Source organism: Salvelinus alpinus, chromosome 8, assembly GCF_045679555.1.
Source record: "Salvelinus alpinus chromosome 8, SLU_Salpinus.1, whole genome shotgun sequence".
NCBI classification, from domain to species: Eukaryota; Metazoa; Chordata; class Actinopteri; order Salmoniformes; family Salmonidae; genus Salvelinus; species Salvelinus alpinus.
Window position 1 is genome coordinate 34454541 of NC_092093.1, and position 24284 is coordinate 34478824.

Consider the following 24284-nt stretch of genomic DNA (forward strand, 5'->3'; position numbering starts at 1 on the left):
AAAAGACAAACAAAGGCGAAAATCAACAAGGGTTGGAGGGATGACAATTGAGGGGGGAAAGAAGACTAGAGAATTGTGAGGAAATTGACGTGCGTGCTAGTGTCAAAATAATAATTCATGGTACAGCCGATTCATACTGTACTTAAAATGTATTACACAAGTAATGTAGCTTGTTGGCTTGTGTAAAATATTAATAACAAACACTCTGGTAAGAGGCAATGCTTTTCTCCTCCCAGACACAAACATTCTGTTGTAATAAATCTAGCACCATCTAGTGCTCAATTCTGCAACAAGAAAAAAAAGGAATATAACTTAGATATGGCATCAGTAAACACAAATCACTGCTTTGATTTTGAAGTCTGAAATATTGTAAGGAAATGTTAGGAAATGTAAATCACAAAGTTAGACATTACCAGAAGTCGTAGCTCTCATCCCAGTTATCAAAGTGCACCAGGAATCGACTGTCCACCATGTCTGTTACTGTGGCAACACAGATGAAGGAGGGGTTCTTCTTGTCAATGGCCTCCAGCTTCATCCCAATTCTGAATCCTAAAGGAGTGACAGTCTGGAAAATAAAAACAGGACAGTTACTCAGAGACAAAAGCTCACATGAACCTTCTTGTATTATAGCCTTTAAACTGCTCATGAAACTACTTCATATCTATGTTGAACGGGTTGATGTCAAGTATTGCACTTCAATGAAGGAGGTGTAAAACTGGGTGTGAAGTCTAACTAAACTAAACAGTTTCACCTAGTGGTTAAACACTAGTATCAAAGCAATATGAAAGCGATCCGTAAGGCCTTGGACACACTGGGATTTTGTGTCAGAGAATTGCAGATGAAGCCAATGGAAGTCAACAGTTGCTGATAGAATGACAACGCCAACGGAGATGATTGTCCGGGGGGGGGGGGGGACCGCACAAACGGTCTGTCTTTTGATGGATGCAACTCGTCCAAACTCGCCCGAAAATAGTTGAATTGAGTTTAACTTTTGACGGACAAAAACTGACAATGATGTATGTCATATACAATTTCATCCGAGTTTATGCATCGGAGTGTGTCCCCGGCTTAAATTAGATCTGTAGGCTGCTCTTACCGTGTTCTGATTCTCAAACAGGGCCTTGGGAGCTGCCTGGGCTTTGCTCAGCTTGATGTACGACAGCCAGCTGAACTCCTCATCCTTTAAACCTGTCCATCCATAGGGGGGGGGGGTAATTTGGATCACTTGACTCTTCATCAAATATCCCTGGTTCAATTTCAGGTATGCTAGTAATCATGCAGAAAATAGCTACTAAAAATACATGAGTATTGTTTTCCTGTTGCCATAGGTATCCCGCTTCCACAAAGCCTAACAAATGACTTGTAACCATCCCTATATGACTAGTCTCACATAGGAAAGAAAACTGGTCAGCAATATTGTATTAAGGAAATACTAATGAGAAGATGAGAGAGTGCTACAGCAACAGTTTGAAAATATCCCACCCAAAATGACCAATACTGTATATACGTTATTGTCTTTTCCAGGTGGATATCTGTCTAAGGTGGCATGTCTCTTACCTTTGGGGGGGTGAAGCTTGTGTCCCGTTTTCTCACACCATCCCACAGGGTGAATGTCTGCAGAGTTGGAATTCACCCAGAAGTCATAGTAGTCGGAGTACTTGTCAAAGTGAAGCCGTATTCTGTGTCCTGAAACCTAAACATGGAAGAAGCATTAAGCATCTTCATACGTGACATGGCTATCCTGTGTTTGCTACTCAAGAGATTAATTAAGTAGTAACCTACTGACTAGGCGCGCACATGATGCCAACATAGAGAAGTGGACATAATTCAAAGTACAAAAACGCATTTATGGTCTTATAAATACTGTATTTTGCTAATGCCATTGCATAGCAACACATAAGTCATCACAACTATCACAGCTTGCACTGGAACAAGAACAATGACAATGCAGACTTTGCTTCAGATCTTCCCAAATCTGAAGATATCCATGACATGAGTTTCGACTCCCCTGAGAGGGCAGCAATGATGAGTCGAGGTGAGAGGTTACCTCAGCTACAGTGAGCACACAGTACATGGAGGGGTGCTCTGGATCCACTCCCTCTAGCTTCATTCCCAGCCGGAATCCATTCTTACTCTGGGGGAAGGCCTGGTGCTGAAAGGAAAATGTGACGTCATTAGTTTAAAATACATATTTCCAAGCTTTTGAAAAATAATGAACTTAAAGCTGCAATATGTGACTTTTTGGGCGACCCGGCCAAATTCTCATAGAAATGGGAGTTATAGATCTGCCATTCTCATTGAAAGAAGCGGCAGATATGTTCTATGTGCGCAATTTCTATGCTTCACGTTCTCAGGTTTCGTTTTCTGCATCTTTTACTTTTGGGTTTGGAAAACCAGCTTCAAACAGAGGAAAGTACAATATTTATGGTTATGGAAAATATATTGCACAGCAGTTTAGAGGATTCTCTACACTATACTTGCTTGTTTTGTCACATAAACTGAAATTATGCAAACTATTAGAATATTAGCAACCAGGAAATGGTGGAGCGATTTCTGCATAGTGCACCTTTAACACTGTTTTTGTAGGCAAAGAATAACACATGTGATTAATGAGTTGAATAAATGAATTCTCAACATGTAGGAAGAAATGTAGGACTTGATGTGAAATATCATCTTAACCCTGAATGACAAGCTGTAGAGGAGAAATAGACTAAAGAATAGAATGACTAGAAGGAAACGGAGAAGGATAAGGGTTTAGATTTAAGTTCTATACCCATTCTATACAGGCCTGAGGGGTATGGTATGATAGCTCACCTCTTTGAACAGTTTAGTGGGGGCAGCAATGGCTTTGTCCTGCTCCAGATATGAGGCCCAACACCAAGACTTCTTTTTCCCTCCATATGGAACAGCTGCCATAGTGAGACAATGATTCATTAGATTGTGTAAAAAGCAATACACAACATTACATTGCAACACATGCAGTTAGTGTGTATGTGCAAATGGCAGTGATTATATCAATATGGTGATTGTGAAAATGAGTATCCGGGCCCTGAGTGGCCCCTCACAAGTGTCCCTCCCAATGCATGTTTCTACTCACTGTGTCTCAGTAGGCCTGCGTCCCCCCTCCGTTTCCTTCTTCCTCGCGGTGCGCCACGGGTCGTCTTCCTGCTGTCTTTCTCCTCCTGTTTGATGCACACAGGAGGCTTTACACACTAGAACACTAGAGTATGCAGGAACATTTTAAGACTAAGAATTCTAAGAACAGTACCAGTCAAAAGTTTGGACACACCTACTCATTCCAGGGTTTTTCTTTATTTTTACTATTTTCTACATTGTAGAATAATAGTGAAGACATCAAAACTATGAAATAACACATGGAATCAACCAACAAGTGCTATGATGAAACTGTCTCTCATGAGGTCCGCCACAGGAAAGGAAGACCCAGAGTTACCTCTGCTGCAGAGGATAAGTTCATTAGATTTACCAGCCTCAGAAATTGAAGCCCAAATAAATGCTTCACAGAGTTCAAGTAACAGACACATCTCAACATCAACTGTTCAGAGGAGACTGCGTGAATCAGGCCTTCATGGTCGAATTGCTGCAAAGAAAACACTACTAAAGGACACCAATAAGAAGACACTTGCTTGGGCCAAGAAACATGAGCAATGGACATTAGGCCGTCGGAAATCTGTCCTTTGGTCTGATGAGTCCAAACTGCCGTGTCTTTGTGAGACGCAGAGTAGGTGAACAGATGATCTCTGTATGTGTGATTCCCACCGTGAAGCATGGAGGAGGTGTGATGGTGCTTTGCTGGTAACACTGTGATTTATTTAGAATTCAAGGCACACTTAACCACATGGCTGCCACAGTATTCTGCAGCGATACGCCATACAAACTGGTTTGCGCTTAGTGGGACTGTCATTTGTTTTTCAACAGGACCATGACCCAACCCACCTCCAGGCTGTGTAAGGGCTATTTGACCAAGAAGGAGAATGATGTAGTGCTGCATCAGATGACCTGGCCTCTACAATCACCCGACCTCAACCCAATTGAGATGGTTTGGGATAGGTTGGACTGCAGATTGAAGGAAAAGCAGCCAACAAGTTCTCAGCATATGTGGGAACTCCTTCAAGACTGTTGGAAAAGCATTCCAGGTGAAGCTGGTTGAGAGAACGCCAAGCGTGTGCAAAGCTATCATCAAGGCAAAGGGTGGCTACTTTGAAGAATCTAAAATATAAAATATATTTTGATTTATTTAACACCTTTTTGGTTACTACATAATTTGACTGGTACTGTATGTAAATGTGATATTTCAGTTTTATAATTTTTATACACTTGCAAACATTTCTAAAAACCTGTTTTTGCTTTGTCATTATGGGGTATTGTGTGTAGACTGATGAGGGAAATAAACGATTTGATCAATTTTAGAATAAGGCTGTAACCTAACAAAACGTGGAAAAAGTCAAGGGGTCTGAATACTTTCCGAATGCACTGTACTCACACATACAGTATAGACTAGAGCAATGTGACATTTTGGCGCAGGCAATGAGGACAGTGTTTACGAGGTAGTATTGAAATCATTCTGAATTTGTGTTTACTGTACATTGAAATGTTTCCATTTTGAAACAATAATGATAAATCAGAGATTAGCCAAGAGTTATCTACACCAGTCGGGTCGCAGCACGTTCTGTGAAGCATTCATTTAGTACGAGTTATGACACCTCAGCAGGAAAGGCATGCAAGGCTAACTCGTCATCCCTCAAAATCTTGTGCAATTTGGAGTGATGCCAAAAGATTTACAGACTTGAGGTTCTATACCATGTAAATCAAATAAGCAATATCTACAAAATGTGATGAAATATCAGTAAGATGTCAACAGTTATGTATAATTCAGTAGGTACACAATTCAGGATAACATTTGTAAAAAATAAAAATAAAAATCCTCGGCGTAATAAAGTAATACTGACATAGACCTCATCATCGTCCTCAGACGGGACCTCTGTGGTGTCCATCTTGTACTGCTGCAAAGACCTCTTACGGCTGACCCCCACCACCTCCCCATTACTCTCCGAAACCTCTTTCTTTAGCTTCAGCTCACTGCAGTGGAAAGAAAATATAGAGTAAAGGTTTGTGCAAAAAAGGATTACCCTTCTAATAAACTATAGTTTCAGTAATAGCTGAACTGCAAAATATCTAAAGCATGGCCAGCATGAAACATTTATGCCAAAATAGTCTTCGTTCATGGCAATTTCTGAAATCTAGGCGCAATGACTAAAAAAATAAACAAAGAAATGCACTAATGAAGTGCTGGGCAGAAAACAAAACTGATTGTTACTAGGATATTATTAGATTGTATAACTAAATTGATTTTCAAGTCTAAAATTTTAAGGGGTACCACACCTTGTATTTCAGATTCATAACGCATTACTCCTACATTGACTTACTCAAGGGCTGCCTATGAATAATCCTATCATCATCATCAAAATCTAACAAAAATTACAATCTAACTCCAATTTTTTCAAATTAAATGTGATTAACTGTTCAATACAGGATGTATAGTCTGTCTTTCTCTTCTCTGTTGCCATGGCAGTAGTAAATCCACAGAAGGAATACCACTTTAAGGTGCAACGTTCTGTTCGCAGTTTCTCCAATTTAAAACAATGGATATTTGGGGGCCACGGTAGCACTGTCTCTCTCTCTCTCTCTCTCTCTCTCCAGCTCAGAGCTGCATTAGCATCACCGCGACTCTTTACATTTAACTGATCAATTATTTCTGGCTTCCACCCTGCATAGGATGGCTTGCCAAAGAAATGTTTAGGAGGTAGACTTATTGATTTTCTTAAGTATATGAAATATGTTTATAGTTGTTGTGGTTATGAATGTAGGAAACAAAATATATATGGTTGCTTATATCAGCACATCGAGACATGAATAATAAAAATAAAATTAAAATAAAAAATGTATTTAACCACGATAATTTGGCATAATAGCACAATGTATGTCTCTCATTGGCTGGGTGAAAGTCTGTACTGGCCATTATGTCAGTGTACTGTACATAAGCGGAAGTTATTACAAACAGAACTTCATAAGCACAATAAACACCAGTTCAACTACCGGAAAGTAGCATATGCAGAAACTGCAGTTGTGACCAGACAAGAATAGATGCCCTGGATACTAATGAAACCCTAGTCCTTCCCACTCCCCAGGCCGCTCCCCAGGCCACTCCCCAGGCCACTCCCCAGGCCACTCCCCAGGCCGCTCCCCAGGCCACTCCCCTGGCCCACTCCCCAGCCCACTCACTCCTGCTGGTCCTGCTGCAGACAGCGCTCACTGCAGTGGAGGCCATCAGACATGAAGTCCACGGGGGAGCCCTTCCTTTGGCAGCGCACACACACCAGGCCTCTCTGGGCCCACTGCCCCTCCTGCATCTCCTCTATCTCTTTCACGGCTACCGCAGCACTGTCTGAGAGGGTTGTGGAAGGAGGGAGAGAGGGCGAAGAAAAGAGAGTCACAAAGTCATCCTCACCCATATCCTGTGTGGCTAATGAATCATTTCTAAGCTCAAGGTCAATAAGAACAGAGCAATGGGATAACATAAAAGGTTCCCATGCATTCCCTGTTTCATTAAAAAACAACAGCAACATAGCCACCAGCTAGACTGAGACTCAAATTGAAGGCCTTATTTTGAGATAATCAGAAATGCTCAAATAGATAGCTGATAGCTGACCGCTTATAATGATCACGATTCACCATTTTGTGATTAGCTTTGCTGAGCTCAATTCAACTGACTCTAGTGCCTAGGGTTAGACACAATAATGACAATTATTGAAAATGCACATGTCTTTTATATCAAAGGTATCCTAAACTATTAACATGAAATACTATTTCAGACAGAAAAGTTACAGGATGGATAATTATCCAGTTTTGTAAATAGCTGTTATAGACAATATAATTATTTGCTGTGAAACGTAAAAACAAATCCAACTCTACAGCAGTGCCCCTGTGACAACCATTTTGGACCCCCTTGTGGCCCCCCTAAATGTGGAGTATGAAATTATTTTTTACATAACTCATTTTTGCTATCGTTCTTTTTTTTTTACATCCGTTATTAGACAGTGGCAACGATGATGATTATGAACATGGTCTTTTGCCTGCTAATGTGAAGAAAACGATATGACAACAATAACGTCTAATGTAACTGGCCCCTCTAACAGTACAAATGGCCCCTCTAACAGTACAACTGGCCCCAGCTTGGCCCCCCCAGTTGAAATGGTCTAGAACCGCCACTGCTCTACAGCGGCTTCTTAAAGACTGTATGCACGGTATGTGATAAGCTGGTGAAAACCTTCAGTTAAACATGCCTAGTTGAAAGATGAAACAGAAAATATATGCACATCCCACCGGATCAGGTGCATCTCAGACCCCAATGGGGATACAAACATTGTACATGCGTATGCTTACATCTCATAAATATATCCCTTCCGGGAGCATCTAAAAGTTGTGGACATTGAACCATGCCATCTTACCCTCCTGAGCAGTGGGCACTGCCCATGTAATGGTGGCATGAGCTTTCTTCACACTCTCATCTTCTCCCTCCTCTGTCAGGACCTCCAAGACTCCAAACTCATTCACCTTAAACTAATAAACATAACACAAACTTTCAAAATTGATTAAAAATCAATGTTTTTCTCTCACCCATCTACACACAATAGCCCATAATGACAAAGTGAAAATGTGTTTTTAGAAATGTTAGCAAATTTATTGAAAATGAAATACAGAAATATCTCATTTACATACGTATTCACACCCCTGAGTCAATACATGTTAGAATCACCTTTGGCAGCGATTACATCTGTCTTTCTGGATAAGTCTCTAAGAGCTTTGCACACCTGGATTGTACAATATTTGTCTATTTTTCTTTTTTAAATTCTTCAAGCTCTGTCTTTGTGCTTTCTGTCAAGTTGGTTGTTGATCATTGCTAGACGGCCATTTTCAAGTCTTGTCATAGATTTTCAAGCCGATTTAAGTAAAAACTGTAACTAGGCCACTTAGGAACATTCAATGTCGTCTGGTAGGCAACTCTAGAGTATATTTGGCCTTGTGTTTTAGGTTACAGTCCTGCTGAAATGTGAATTTGTCTCCCAATGTCTGTTGGAAGCAGACTGAACCAGGTTTTCCTCTAGGATTGCGCTTGTGCTTAGCTCTATTCAGTTTATTTTTATATTTAAAAACTCCATAATCCTTGCCTAGGGCAAGCATACCCATAACACGATGCAGCCACCACCATGCTTGAACATGTGAAGAGTGGTACTCAGTGATGTGTTGTGTTGGATTTGCCCCCAAACATAACACTTTGTATTGAGGACATAAAGTTAATGTCTTTCCACATTTCATACAGTTTTAGTTTTTGCCTTACTGCAAACAGGAAGTATGTTTTGGAATATTTTTATTTTGTTCCTGAGTTAGGAAGGACGCCTGTATCTTTGTAGTGACTGGGTGTATTGATACACCATCCAAAGTGTAATTAATAACTGAAATGCTCAAAGGGATATTCGATGTCTGTTTAAAAAATATATATATTTACTCATCTACCAATAGGTGCCTTTCTTTGCAAGGCATTGGAAAACCTCTCTTGAATACTTATTGACTCAAGACATTTCAGCTTTTAATTTTTAATAAATGTATCAACTTTTCTAAAAACATAATTCCTCTTTGACATAATAGGGTATTGTGTGTAGCCAGTGACACAAAATCTGAATTTAATCCCATTTTAAATTCAGGCTGTAACACAACAAAATGTGGAAAAAGTCAAGGGGTGTGAATACTTTCTGAAAACACTCTATATGTGAGGAGTGAGGACATACTGTATATTTAGATTAATAGTGTGATTAGCGCCATGTGACCTAGTCAGGAAAAAGTCCTTGGTCCTAATTATGAATTATACAATTTATGATTTATACAATTATATATATCATTGATTTTGTCATTACACAAATGGATCATTCCATTTCATTATTATGTGTCCTTATTCTGATAGGTATAACACAAGTAAAAAATAATGATATATATATGGCAACATTGAACCTTTTCAGCTATTGTGGGGAACCTTTTCAGCTATTGTGGTGATGTGTACCTTCAGCTCACTCCCAGTTAGGGTTCCAACACCATCTTTCCAGTCCATGGCACCATACACATCAAAATCAGGGGTTGCTGCATTTGTAGCTGTATTTGTAGCATTTTTAGACTCATCCATGTTAAAAATGGGGATATCTGAAAAAGACAAGATGAAGCCACACCAGACAATAAATAACACTGTGCAGAATGAATATGGCATAGGCCTACTGAATCTACATAAACTGACGTTAAAAACATCAGCGTAGTAAAGTTACTGCAACCGTAGTCCTGCGCAAAGTGCAAGTCAAATGAAAAGAAGAGAAACAAATGAACGTTTCACAGACCGGCTTTGCAACAGTGTCTCAATAATGTTTCACAAAGCCGCTTTGCAACAATGTTTAAATTATTGTTGAAATGTAACAGCGGAAGGCCTGCAACATTGTAACTCAATGACATACATCAACCACTAGAGGTCAGTGCTGACTAGGTTTAGACGACTGCGTTTGAAACTTTCAGACCCTATCAAACAATGAAATCACTGAACAAAAAATGTAGACGATATGTTTAACGTATTTGATAGAAATGATGAATTATTGATAGTTCATGCAATAGGCCTATGATCTATCAATATTGCTGTCTTTCAAATATAATTCCTGACATTTCGGTAGGGTATATAATTTGTGTGTTATGTATGCGCCTAAAATAATAAGTATAGGCATTAAGACAGTAGCCTACATTAACAGCAAATCGTTGCCAGGCATTTACGAAATTGCAATATGAAAGTAACTTACATTTTATGCATGCAAAATGCATTTCCATCCCAAACTATTTGAAGGATCGATCCTCTCTCTGCTAAGCGTCAAAATTGCATCATATGCAGAGAACACTTTTTTGAATTATCAACAAATATTATTACAAAGGAAAATTCCGCGTGTTTACTGTGCACATGTTATTCAACCTGTGTGTTAGATTTTATCATCAGATGTCCATTGTCGGTTATGAGCGTTATTAATATTTATTTCGAGCTTTCTGAGTCAAATAGTTTTAATTACGAGTGGGATTAAATGATTCGGTTGGGCGCAACCAGTTCGCATTTCCTTTGTATTCCAACTAGGTGTGTTACAGATATTTTGTGATGTCCCTTAGCAAGACGCTAATCATGCATTGTATCAGATATTAACACTTTTCTTTGCTCTGATACTATTTAATGTGTTTTAAAGCCAGTTTCCCAAAATGGCGGAGCTGGAATATAGTCCTATATAATTCTCACCGACAGGCCTGCAGACTCGTTGCTCTACAACAAACATAATATTTTAACTGCCATGAAAGCTTTTTGGAAGGAAATTATGGTATAAATATTTTAGACCAGTTCGCTTGTCAAGCGCAATGTCTTCCCCTCCCCAGCCATAACAGGGAATTACACTGAAGCAAACATTATTCTTGAAAGAGTATAATATACCATTATTATATACGTCTCTGGGAGACAAGAAATCTAGCACAACATATTTTCTATCATTGCAGTAATTTTCGACGCAACTTTTGTTACAATTTTAGAACGCAATATATTCACGCTCTACGCATTGAACCTCTTCCTGACTGATATTATTGATGACACGTCCAGTCGTTTTGTACTTATTGCTAAGTTTTGGTCAAATTCCGTCTCAATGAACCTCTAGCGAAAGTATTATATAACAGATCTTTCATTACTATAATGCATAATTTCCTCCATCAATTGTTTTATGCTAAAGTACATTTGTTTTAATTTGTCTGTTTCTTACCCAAATTCTCCCACGAGTACTGACAAATTGCCCAGGCAGCCGTCAATGCGCATGAGCATGGCTCTGAGCGAGTGCTTGCGGTGGGTGCCTCAGCTAGACTGTAAAACACATCATGCCAATATCGAAAGTTTGAGCTGGTTGAATAACAACATATGTAATAGATTAAGCCATTATTTGTCGCATAACCTAGTCATCGACATAAAACCATCAACAAATTATTATGGATGCGTCGTGGATGTTCGGAGACTGAGATAGGCGATGATTAGAATAAAATAACACGAATACCATGTTACTAAAAATAAAACCCAGTTTGCTTGTCGACAGTGAAATGGGGTGACTTGCGAAATAGCACAAAGAACGTCCAAAAACGTTTTAATACCGACATTGTGTTGTATCCTTTAACATAAGTTGCGCCATCAACCTATTTTTCAATTTTGTGTTTAGGTTTACGCATCAACGTTGTTATCGTTACAGTTAAAAATAAAAAAAGAATCTGTGCTTGTGAGTCCTGTGCAAGAAACCATGCAAATTAAAGCAGATTGATGTACAAAGTTCCTTTATGCCATGTTGTAGTCTGTTATTACTATGAACAAATTGTCTCAACTTGATTTAATGACATCTAAATGAAAAACAGTAATGGGCTGTAGCCATGGCCTACTGTTTAATTCCGTAACTCAGACATCCAGCTACCTTTATTGGACTTCTAGTTTAGCTTCTCTAGAGTTGATCAAGGGAACTTTAGAACACAATAGAATAGAATAGAATATACAGAACAGATATAACAGAATAGAATATTGCATAATATAATAGAATACAGTTAGAATAGAATACACTAAGTTTGACTTTCATCAGTAATTGCTTTCCAGACTGAAGCAAATGTTGTACTGTAACGTTTTGTGTAGATTTTGTAGTCAATCAAGCTTATCATTCATTACGTTACCATTGCCTGAAGTTATACAAAACATATCCCCTATGGTCTTATAGATATGTGTTATGCTGGTGAATGAGGACCCAAAAGCGACTTAACAGAAACAGAGTCTTTATTCCAGTCTTAAACAAAAACGATACTCCTGGATATATCTTAGGTAAATACAAAACAGGAAAACTGAAATCCTCTCGTCAGTAGAGAGGAACGACTGGAGACGCGACCACAGACTGCAGGTCGCTTCGGGAAGGCACAGGCCGTAGCTGACATAGACACCTGCTCACACGCAGCATCTGAAGAAGGCAAAAACACGACAGGGCGGAACAAGGACACAGAACAGCAAACATCAAACAAGGATCCGACAAGGACAGAAGCGGAAAACAGAGGGAGAAATAGGGACTCTAATCAGAGGGCAAAATAGGGGACAGGTGTGAAAGAGTAAATGAGGTAGTTAGGAGAATGAGGAACAGCTGGGAGCAGGAACGGAACGATAGAGAGAGAGAGCGAAAGAGGGAGAGAGAGGGATAGAAAGAGGGAAAGAACCTAATAAGACCAGCAGAGGGAAACGAATAGAAGGGAAGCACAGGGACAAGACATGATAATCAATGACAAAACATGACAGTACCCCCCCACTCACCGAGCGCCTCCTGGCGCACTCGAGGAGGAACCCTGGCGGCAACGGAGGAAATCATCAATCAACGAACGGTCCAGCACGTCCCGAGATGGAACCCAACTCCTCTCCTCAGGACCGTAACCCTCCCAATCCACTAAGTACTGGTGACCACGTCCCCGAGAACGCATGTCCATGATCTTCCGTACCTTGTAAATAGGTGCGCCCTCGACAAGGACGGGGGGGGGGGGAGGGAAGACGAACGGGGGCGCGAAGAAAAGGCTTGACACAGGAGACATGGAAGACAGGGTGGACGCGACGAAGATGTCGCGGAAGAAGCAGTCGCACAGCGACAGGATTGACGACCTGAGAGACACGGAACGGACCAATGAACCGCGGAGTCAACTTGCGAGAAGCTGTCGTAAGGGGAAGGTTACGAGTGGAAAGCCACACTCTCTGACCGCGACAATACCTAGGACTCTTAATCCTACGTTTATTGGCGGCTCTCACAGTCTGCGCCCTGTAACGGCAAAGTGCAGACCTGACCCTCCTCCAGGTGCGCTCACAACGTTGGACAAAAGCCTGAGCGGAGGGAACGCTGGACTCGGCGAGCTGGGACGAGAACAGAGGAGGCTGGTACCCAAGACTACTCTGAAACGGAGATAGCCCAGTAGCAGACGAAGGAAGCGAGTTGTGAGCGTATTCTGCCCAGGGGAGCTGTTCTGCCCAAGACGCAGGGTTTCGAAAAGAAAGGCTGCGTAATATGCGACCAATCGTCTGATTGGCCCTTTCTGCTTGACCGTTAGACTGGGGATGAAAACCGGAAGAGAGACTGACGGAAGCACCAATCAAACGACAGAACTCCCTCCAAAACTGTGACGTGAATTGCGGACCTCTGTCTGAAACGGCGTCTAACGGGAGGCCATGAATTCTGAACACATTCTCAATGATGATTTGTGCCGTCTCCTTAGCGGAAGGAAGCTTAGCGAGGGGAATGAAATGTGCCGCCTTAGAGAACCTATCGACAACCGTAAGAATCACAGTCTTCCCCGCAGACGAAGGCAGACCGGTAATAAAGTCTAAGGCGATGTGAGACCATGGTCGAGAAGGAATGGGAAGCGGTCTGAGACGACCGGCAGGAGGAGAGTTACCTGACTTAGTCTGCGCGCAGTCCGAACAAGCAGCCACGAAACGGCGCGTGTCACGCTCCTGAGTAGGCCACCAAAACCGCTGGCGAATAGAAGCAAGCGTACCCCGAACGCCGGGGTGGCCAGCTAACTTGGCAGAGTGAGCCCACTGAAGAACAGCCAGACGAGTAGAGACAGGAACGAAAAGAAGGTTACTAGGACAAGCGCGCGGCGACGCAGTGTGAGTGAGAGCTTGCTTTACCTGTCTCTCAATTCCCCATACAGTCAACCCGACAACACGCCCTTCAGGGAGAATCCCCTCGGGGTCGGTAGAAGCCACAGAAGAACTAAAGAGACGGGATAAGGCATCAGGCTTGGTGTTCTTATTTCCCGGGCGATAAGAAATCACGAACTCGAAACGAGTGAAAAACAACGCCCAACGAGCTTGACGTGCATTAAGTCGTTTGGCAGAACGGATGTACTCAAGGTTCTTATGGTCAGTCCAAACGACAAAAGGGACGGTCGCCCCCTCCAACCACTGTCGCCATTCGCCTAGGGCTAAGCGGATGGCGAGCAGTTCGCGGTTACCCACATCATAGTTGCGTTCCGATGGCGACAGGCGATGAGAAAAATAAGCGCAAGGATGGACCTTATCGTCTGAATGGAAGCGCTGGGACAGAATGGCTCCCACGCCCACCTCTGAAGCGTCAACCTCGACAATGAATTGTTTAGTGACGTCAGGAGTAACAAGGATAGGAGCGGATGTAAATCGCTTCTTGAGGAGATCAAAAGCTCCCTGGGCGGAACCGGACCACTTAAAGCACGTCTTGACAGAAGTAAGAGCTGTGAGAGGAGCAGCCGCTTGACCAAAATTACGAATGAAACGCCGATAGAAATTAGCGAAACCGAGAAAGTGCTGCAACTCGACACGTGACTTAGGAACGGGCCAATCGCTGACAGCCTGGACCTTAGCGGGATCCATCTGAATGCCTTCAGCGGAAATAACAGAACCGAGAAATGTGACAGAGACATGAAAGGCGCACTTCTCAGCCTTCACGTAGAGACAATTCTCTAAAAGGCGCTGGAGTACACGTCGAACGTGCTGAACATGAATCTCGAGTGACGGTGAAAAAATCAGGATATCGTCAAGGTAAACGAAAACAAAGATGTTCAGCATGTCTCTCAGTACATCATTAACTAATGCCTGAAAGACAGCTGGAGCATTAGCGAGACCGAACGGCAGAACCCGGTATTCAAAATGCCCTAACGGAGTGTTAAACGCCGTTTTCCACTCGTCCCCCTCTCTGATGCGCACGAGATGGTAAGCGTTACGAAGGTCCAACTTAGTAAAGAACCTGGCTCCCTGCAGAATCTCGAAGGCTGACGACATAAGGGGAAGCGGATAACGATTCTTAACCGTTATGTCATTCAGCCCTCGATAATCCACGCAGGGGCGCAGAGTACCGTCCTTCTTTTTAACAAAAAAAACCCCCGCTCCGGCGGGAGAGGAAGAAGGCACCACGGTACCCGCGTCGAGAGAAACAGACAGATAATCCTCGAGAGCCTTACGTTCGGGAGCCGACAGAGAGTATAGTCTACCCCGAGGGGGAGTGGTCCCCGGAAGGAGATCAATACAACAATCATACGACCGGTGAGGAGGAAGGGAGTTGGCTCTGGACCGACTGAAGACCGTGCGCAGATCATGATATTCCTCCGGCACTCCTGTCAAATCACCAGGTTCCTCCTGAGAAGAGGGGACAGAAGAAACAGGAGGGATAGCAGACATTAAACACTTCACATGACAAGAAACGTTCCAGGATAGGATAGAATTACTAGACCAATTAATAGAAGGATTATGACATACTAGCCAGGGATGACCCAAAACAACAGGTGTAAAAGGTGAACGAAAAATCAAAAAGGAAATAGTCTCACTGTGGTTACCAGATACTGTGAGGGTTAAAGGTAGTGTCTCACATCTGATACTGGGGAGAAGACTACCATCTAAGGCGAACATGGGCGTGGGCTTCCCTAACTGTCTGAGAGGAATGTCATGTTTCCGAGCCCATGCTTCGTCCATAAAACAACCCTCAGCCCCAGAGTCTATCAAGGCACTGCAGGAAGCAGCCGAACCAGACCAGCGTAGATGGACCGACAAGGTAGTACAGGATCTTGATGGAGAGACCTGAGTAGTAGCGCTCACCAGTAGCCCTCCGCTTACTGATGAGCTCTGGCTTTTACTGGACATGAAATGACAAAATGTCCAGCAGAACCGCAATAGAGGCAAAGGCGGTTGGTGATTCTCCGTTCCCTCTCCTTAGTCGAGATGCGAATACCTCCCAGCTGCATGGGCTCAGTCTCTGAGCCGGTGGGAGGAGATGGTTGAGATGCGGAGAGGGGGAACACCGTTAACGCGAGCTCTCTTCCACGAGCTCGGTGACGAAGATCTACCCGTCGTTCTATGCGGATGGCGAGTGCAATCAAAGAGTCCACGCTGGAAGGAACCTCCCGGGAGAGAATCTCATCTTTAACCTCAGCGTGGAGTCCCTCCAGAAAACGAGCGAGCAACGCCGGCTCGTTCCAGTCACTGGAGGCAGCAAGAGTGCGAAACTCTATAGAGTAATCCGTTATGGATCGATCACCTTGACATAGGGAAGCCAGGGCCCTGGAAGCCTCCTTCCCAAAAACTGAACGATCAAAAACCCGTATCATCTCCTCTTTAAAGTTCAGATAATCGTTAGTACACTCAGCCCTTGCCTCCCAGATAGCTGTGCCCCACTCCCGAGCCCGACCAGTAAGGAGTGATATGACGTAGGCGATCCGAGCTCTCTCTCTTGAGTATGTGTTGGGCTGGAGAGAGAACACAATATCACACTGGGTGAGAAAGGAGCGGCACTCAGTGGGCTGCCCAGAGTAACATGGTGGGTTATTAACCCTAGGTTCCGGAGACTCGGAAGACCAGGAAGTAGCTGGTGGCACGAGACGAAGACTCTGAAACTGTCCTGAGAGGTCGGAGACCTGAGCGGCCAGGGTCTCAACGGCATGACGAGCAGCAGACAATTCCTGCTCGTGTCTGCCGAGCATTGCTCCCTGGATCTCGACGGCAGTGTAGCGAGAATCCGTAGTCGCTGGGTCCATTCTTGGTCGGATCCTTCTGTTATGCTGGTGAATGAGGACCCAAAAGCGACTTAACAGAAACAGAGTCTTTATTCCAGTCTTAAACAAAAACGATACTCCTGGATATATCTTAGGTAAATACAAAACAGGAAAACTGAAATCCTCTCGTCAGTAGAGAGGAACGACTGGAGACGCGACCACAGACTGCAGGTCGCTTCGGGAAGGCACAGGCCGTAGCTGACATAGACACCTGCTCACACGCAGCATCTGAAGAAGGCAAAAACACGACAGGGCGGAACAAGGACACAGAACAGCAAACATCAAACAAGGATCCGACAAGGACAGAAGCGGAAAACAGAGGGAGAAATAGGGACTCTAATCAGAGGGCAAAATAGGGGACAGGTGTGAAAGAGTAAATGAGGTAGTTAGGAGAATGAGGAACAGCTGGGAGCAGGAACGGAACGATAGAGAGAGAGAGCGAAAGAGGGAGAGAGAGGGATAGAAAGAGGGAAAGAACCTAATAAGACCAGCAGAGGGAAACGAATAGAAGGGAAGCACAGGGACAAGACATGATAATCAATGACAAAACATGACAATATGATCATGAGTATGACTACTTTTTCTGTAAAATCTTTCATACTTATGGGCTGCTCTGTAAGAGCACGTATGGCAAATGCATACTGCATGGGGTGCTACTGCTGTTGCAGATCACCATACTGTACATTTAATTTGTACCTTATGGAGCCCAATTCCAAGTTATGGAATGTCCATAGCCATAGTGGCATGGCATAAGGGAAATTACTTAATTGGGAGCCCTTTCCTGCATATGACTGAGCAATTAACTGAAGAAATGCTTTGTGTTGGTGATCTCTCCTCTATTGCATGTTTGGCGATGGTTATGCACTCACTGTACATAACATTAGTGAGTTACAGTGTCACTAATCCACTAAAAAGAAAATACGTTCATATGATGCAGTGCTGATTAGGGCATGGAGGGTGATTGTCAAAAGACATACTGAGGACTGTGTTCATGGTTTAAGTGCTTAGGACTTGTTTCTGTTTCCTCAAAGTTCTGTCATGGTTTTAACGACACATGTAGCAGTTAATGTCTCAACTCTAAACATTCAAGAATATGTCCGGTTTGCAGAGAGATCATATGTCGCACAAGACACTGTAGATCAGTGGGCCAGAGAAGCAGAGAACACCACTGTTCTGAAGAACTGTGTGTCCTATTTACATTTCATTTACCCAGAGTCAAGTCTGGCTTGCCTCCTGGTGCTCCAGCAGCTGTTACAGCATATACACCCCAACAGGCCAACAACACATTAATATTCTAAACAAAAATATGGCCCGGTGAATATGCATGCACTGACATCACAGTGTGTGAAGACAGGTTGGTTGTCACACCACTCAGGTGTATTTCTAGCCATTGTGGGTTGGTGCTGCTGTAGAAGTGGTCCGGGCCTTGGGTCGGGCTTTATCCAGAATGGATTGAGATAGGAAGCTTTTTGCATGTGTTTAAGCCCATTAAGAACAGCCCTCATCCCCTGCTGTGTTTGCTCTAGGTAGGCTACCTTTTAGCAACTCCAATGATAAAAGATCAAGGCGGCCATTCATGTTGTTGGACTGCTGTTGCAGGTATTGTGGGTATTGAGGGTCTACTCTGAAGCGCTAAAAACAAACATCAATCAAGGTCAAGACCAATGTCAGTTAAACATGGGTAAATACGTTGGACTCCAGTTTTGGATACCACAGGAAGTGGAGTAGTAGGGAACTAAATGTACGTGTTAACCTGTCAACTTAGTGTGGCACTGTGTACATACAGTCATAACCAAAATTATTGGCATCCTTGATAAAGATGAGCAAAAAAGACTGTATAAAATATATAATACTAATACTGAGCTATATTGTATGCAATTCTTTTAAAATATATTATTTATACTAATACAATTTCTCAGAGAAAGAGATTTTGTTTAAAATAATATTTGTTTTTTTCTCAAAAAGATAGGGGTCAAATGATTGCTACCCCTGTTTTCAATCGGGGTCAAGTCCTGAGACTGAGATGGTTTTGTGGCCAAGTAACCATTTATTTTGGGATTTTGATGTGTGCTATGGGTTATTGTCTTGCTGGAAGATCCACTTGCAGCCAAGTTTCAGCCTCCTGGCAGAGGCAACCAGGTTTTTGGCTAAAATGTCCGGGTACTGGGTAAAGTTAATGAAGCAATTGACCTTAACAAGGGCCCCAGGACCAGTGGAAGCAAAATAACCCCATAACATCAAAGATCCAGCACCATATTTTACAGTCGGGATGGGGTTCTTTGCATCGATCCTTCATTCGATGCCAAACCCTCCACTGGCGTGTGTGGCCAAAGAGCTCTATTTTCATGTCATCTGATCATAGCACCGGTTCCGATCCAAGTGCCAATGCCGTTTATCAACCTTCAACCTTTACATTTGTTGGATGACATGAACATTTAACTCATTGGCCACGCACACCAGTGGTGGGTTTGGCGACGAAAGCAGGATGCGAAGAGCCCCATACTTACTGTAAAATATGGTGGTGGATCTTTGATGTTATGGGGCTATTTTGCTTCCACTGGTCCTGGACTTTACCCAGTACCAGGACATTTTAGCCAAAAACTTGCTTGCCTCTGCCAGAAAGCTGAAACGTGGCCGCAAGTGGATCTTCCAGCAAGACAAGAACCCCAAGCACACAACAAAATCCACAAAGAAATGGTTTGAAGACCACAAAATCAAAATTTTGCAATAGCCATCTCAGTCTTGACTTGAACCCCATTGAAAACCTCTGATTTGAATTGAAGACGACAGTCCAAAGATTCTGTATGGAGGAATGGTCTAAGATCCCTCCCAATGTGTTCTCCAATCTCATAAAACATTTTCGAAAACGTCTCAGTGCCGTTATGCTAACAAAGGAAGGGCGCCTGAGTATTGAAAACAGGGGTGACAATCATTTTGACCCCTATCTTTTATAGAATGTTTTTAATTTTTCACTGAGTAATTGTATTAGTATAAAATAATATAATTTCGCAATTTTTTTAGCACCCAATATAGCTCAGTATTTGTATTATTTATTTTATACAGTCTTTTTTGCTAATTTTTATCAAGGGTGCCAATCATTTCAGTTATGACTGTAGGTCATGTGCTGCTGCTGTCTATTGTAAATATCACAAAACAGCTGACTAGTCAATTTAGAGCATTTGGTCTGGACTTCTAATACCTCCCATTGAAATGACTGAACCTATCTGAGTATAGTTTAAGCAAGTATTTTAGTGTGAAATGCCTACATGGCCTTCCTTTTAGTAGTTTTGTGGTGACAGCAATGGTGGAATGACTCCATATTATTATGGATCATATTATAGGTTTTATTAGGAATGAACGACTGAACTTCTTGGGGTCTTGTGTGATGGAGTCCTATATCATGTAAAAATTGTTCTCCAGAACTTGCTGATGGACATGATGTCCTTCTATTCTGTTTACTACATTTTGGTCAGTCTTTGCATTGGTATTTTCAGGGTCTAAAATTATAGATATTTTCCACAATATTCAAATGAAGTATATCCTGTCTTTCATATATAGTAGTTCCATTGTCATATGTTGTGGTACATGATTGACTTGTACTTCCTTTCTCGTGAACACAGAAACTACCCACAAAAACATGCATGATGTCTGCATGGACCCCACATTTTGCTTTCTGCCAAAAAGCATCACAAATGATGTCCCTAGCGCTACCTCACACATTTACTGTAACTACAGTTAATGGCAAATGTATCATTTATGACTCAAGTTTCACACGATTCATATTCTCTGCAGGGTACATGAGGTTGACAGCCTTTTAGCACACTTTGACTACACAACACAACCATCATTGCAAAGTCCAAAATAGGTGAGTTGATCCAAGGCTTTATTCTTGTTATTCAGTAGTTGGAAACATTACCCTTTATTAGATTGACTACCAATTATGTGTGTTCATGTTGGTAAGCATGTTGGTTGGGTTTCTTTATAGCACTTTGTGACATCTGCTCAGTGGTGTAAAGTACTTAAGTTAAAAAAAAAATTTTTTTTTAAAGTATCTGTACTTTACTTTACTATTTATATTTTTGACAACTTTTACTTTTACTTCACTACATTCCTAAAATTATGTACTTTTTACTCCATACATTTTCCCTGACACCCAAAAGTACTCGTTACATTTTGACAGGAAAATGGTCCAATTCATACACTTATCATGAGAACATCCCTGGTCATCCCTACTGCATCTGATCTGGCGAACTCACTAAACACAAATGCTTCAGGTTTGTAAATGATGTCTGAGTGTGCCCCTGGCTATCCATAAATGAAAAAAACAAGAAAATGGTGCCGTGTGTTTTGCTTAATATAACGAATTAGAAATTAATTATACTTTTACTTTTGAAACTTAAGTACGTTTTAGCAATAACATTTACTTTTGATACTTAAGTATATTTAAAACCAAATATTTTAAGACTTTTACTCAAGTAGTATTTTACTGGGTGACTTTCACTTTTACTTTTCTATTAAGGTATCTTTACTTTTACTCAAGTATGACAATTGAGTACTTTTTCCACCACTGCTTCTGCTGATGTAAAGAGGGCTTTATAAATACATTTGATTTGATTTGATTGGTTAGTTCAGGTGTGTAGTTTGGATTCCCTGCACAGTGACTGTGATCTCCATGGAGCTGACTTGTCTTTCGGGAGGCTTGATATATGCGTGGATTGTGGAGGAGTGGGTATGGGACTACGCCATCCCAGTCAAACTAATACACATCGATCTGACGGTAGCAGGTAAGCAGCAAGAGATTGAGGCAAGGGGAGAAGAATCTCATTGTCCAAGGGTTCATAAATGTAAGCTTTTCTGAACAAACCTGATATAACTCAAACCATCAATGACTTGTATTGGGCATATTTACTCTTTAGTTAAATCGACAGATTATTACAATTATGTATCTATGGACAGCCCACTGCCTGCTGTCTACTTTGTATTCAAATATGTGTCAAGCACCATGCTTCAAAGGTCCCTCTTTCTATTGTGTAACATCAATTAGTGTTGATATTGTATAGCAGCCAGCCCACGTACTGTAATGATATCTGGGTGCCTGGTGCTGCCTGTGCTCTACAGTAATGCCAGGTTTGATAATAGCAAACACATTAATGACTCCACATGAGTCTACTCCCCACCTGAGACACATTTTTCACAGGATGTTTAAGTATGACTTTCAGTAACAGCTAATGGATTGGATTAGAAGAACAAACAATGTCAATGTTAATTCTATCACTGAATTGATGGGATTTCAATCTAGGTTATGTTAGGCATGGTTGTAAGGCTGCTTTAGTATAAAGATGGCTGTCACAATAACATCCACAATAACATCATGTTCATGCTGGCTCATTAGTTTCACAAGCTGACACGAAGCATGATTTTATTTATTTATTAGTTTATTATGGTTGAAAATGTGTCATATTCAATTACTATCCTGTCTGTTTCTTTCATCCAGTTTTTCCATCACTGGATTGCTATTGGTAAGGAATCATACTTGATGTCAGGCAATTGGGAGCCAATAAAAATATAATTAGTTGTCATGTATTATCGCATGAATTAGTCATTCTACATTTATTTTGCAAGGGATTCAATATTTAGGTTTATGATTAAAAATCGACTCTTTCACTAATCTTATCTATTCTGTGTTTTACAGGTTCTGGATTGGTAATGATGATGGAGGCCAATGATGATGGAGGCTAACTTCTATCATACAAGCTTTTCAGGAATCATTTTCTGTATCCGGAAGAGCTCCAAAATTTCTGGCAAAAACATTTACACTAGCTTTTCATCAACAAAAGAATATACAGTTGAAGTTGGAAGTTTACATACACCTTAGCCATATACATTTAAACTCATTTAATCTTAGTAAGCCTAGTAAAACTTCCCTGTCTTAGGTCAGTTCGGATCACCACTTTATTTTAAGAATGTGAAATGTCAGAATAATAGTAGATAGAATGATTTATTTCAGCTTTTATTTCTTTCATCACATTCCCAGTGGGTCAGAAGTTTACATACACTCAATTCATATTTGGTAGCATTGCCTTTAAATTGTTTCACTTGGGTCAAACGGTTCGGGTAGCCTTCCACAAGCTTCCCACAATAAGTTGCGTGAGTTTTGACCCATTCCTCCTGACAGAGCTGGTGTAACTGAGTCAGGTTTGTAGACCTCCTTGCTCGCACATGCTTTTTCTATTCTGGGCACAAATTGGGATGGTGTTCTTCGGCTTGCAAGCCTCCCCCTTTTTCCTCCAAACATAACGATGGTCATTATGGCCAAACAGTTCTATTTTTGTTTCATCAGACCAGAGGACATTTCTCCAAAAAGTACTATCTTTGTCCCCATGTGCAGTTGCAAACCGTAGTCTGGCTTTTTTATGGCGGTTTTGGAGCAGTGGCTTCTTCCTTGCTGAGCGGCCTTTCAGGTTATGTTGATATAGGACTAATTTTACTGTGGATATAGATACTTTTGTACCTGTTTCCTCCAGCATCTTCACAAGGTCCTTTGCTGTTGTTCTGGGATTGATTTGCACTTTTCACACCAAAGTACGTTCATCTCTAGGAGACAGAACGCGTCTCCTTCCTGAGCGGTATGGCGGCTGCGTGGTTGCATGGTGTTTATACTTGCATCCTATTGTTTGTACAAATGAACGTGGTACCTTCAGGCGTTTGGAAATTGCTCCCAAGGATGAACCAGACTTGTGGAGGTCTACAATTTTTTTTCTGAGGTCTTGACTGATTTCTTTTGATTCTCCCATGATGTCAAGCAAAGAGGCACTGAGTTTGAAGGTAGGCCTTGAAATACATCCACAGGTACACCTCCAATTGACTCAAATTATGTCAATTAGCCTATCAGAAGCTTCTAAAGCCATGACATCCTTTTCTGGAATTTTCCAAGCTGTTTAAAGGCACAGTCAACTTAGTGTATGTAAACTTCTGACCCACTGAAATTGTGATACAGCGAATTATAAGTGAAATAATCTGTCTGTAAACAATTGTTGGAAAAATGACTTGTGTCATGCACAAAGTAGATGTCCTAACCGACTTGCCAAAACTATAGTTTGTTAACAAGAAATTTGTGGAGTGGTTGAAAAACGAGTTTTAATGACTCCAACCTAAGTGTATTTAAACTTCCGACTTCAACTGTACAGTCAATGATATTGTTTTATATTCCGTTTTTTTACTGCACACTTTTGGTACTCTATGAATCAACATATTATAGTTTGCAATTATAGTTTGTTTGGAAGGACTTGTTGAGAATTTTAAACACTTCTTGCAAAAAAAGCTTTTTGTTTTGTGAATCTGGTCCATATCCTCTTCCATGCCATTGAAAATAATAAGGAATCACGTGATCTTTTTTCATTTTTGTTTATTTATTTAACCTTTATTTAACCAGGTAGGCTAGTTGAGAACAAGTTCTCATTTACAACTGCGACCTGGCCAAGATAAAGCAAAGCAGTGCGACACCAACAACAACACAGAGTTACACATGGAATAAACAAACGTACAGACCCCATCATAGCACTGAGACTGCACTTGTG

General features: G+C 41.6%; 1 protein-coding gene across 2 annotated transcripts in view; it reads right to left on the bottom strand.

The window, feature by feature from the left end:
• The window catches only part of LOC139583020 (lethal(3)malignant brain tumor-like protein 3), a 59560-nt gene extending 48563 nt beyond the window's left edge, over positions 1–10997 (bottom strand). Inside the window, exons 1-11 of one of the 2 annotated variants that reach the window (XM_071413662.1) lie at positions 10893–10997; positions 9134–9270; positions 7527–7638; positions 6301–6463; positions 4968–5097; positions 3098–3182; positions 2815–2909; positions 2048–2152; positions 1558–1693; positions 1097–1188; positions 414–565 (exon numbers count right to left, since the gene is read on the bottom strand). In XM_071413662.1, coding sequence (XP_071269763.1) covers positions 414–565; positions 1097–1188; positions 1558–1693; positions 2048–2152; positions 2815–2909; positions 3098–3182; positions 4968–5097; positions 6301–6463; positions 7527–7638; positions 9134–9253 — 1190 coding nt within the window. In that variant the 5' untranslated portion in view covers positions 9254–9270; positions 10893–10997. The remainder of the gene's footprint in view (positions 1–413; positions 566–1096; positions 1189–1557; positions 1694–2047; positions 2153–2814; positions 2910–3097; positions 3183–4967; positions 5098–6300; positions 6464–7526; positions 7639–9133; positions 9271–10892) is intronic. The other variant, XM_071413663.1, reaches the window with a different exon arrangement.
• Positions 10998–24284: the final 13287 nt, after the last annotated feature.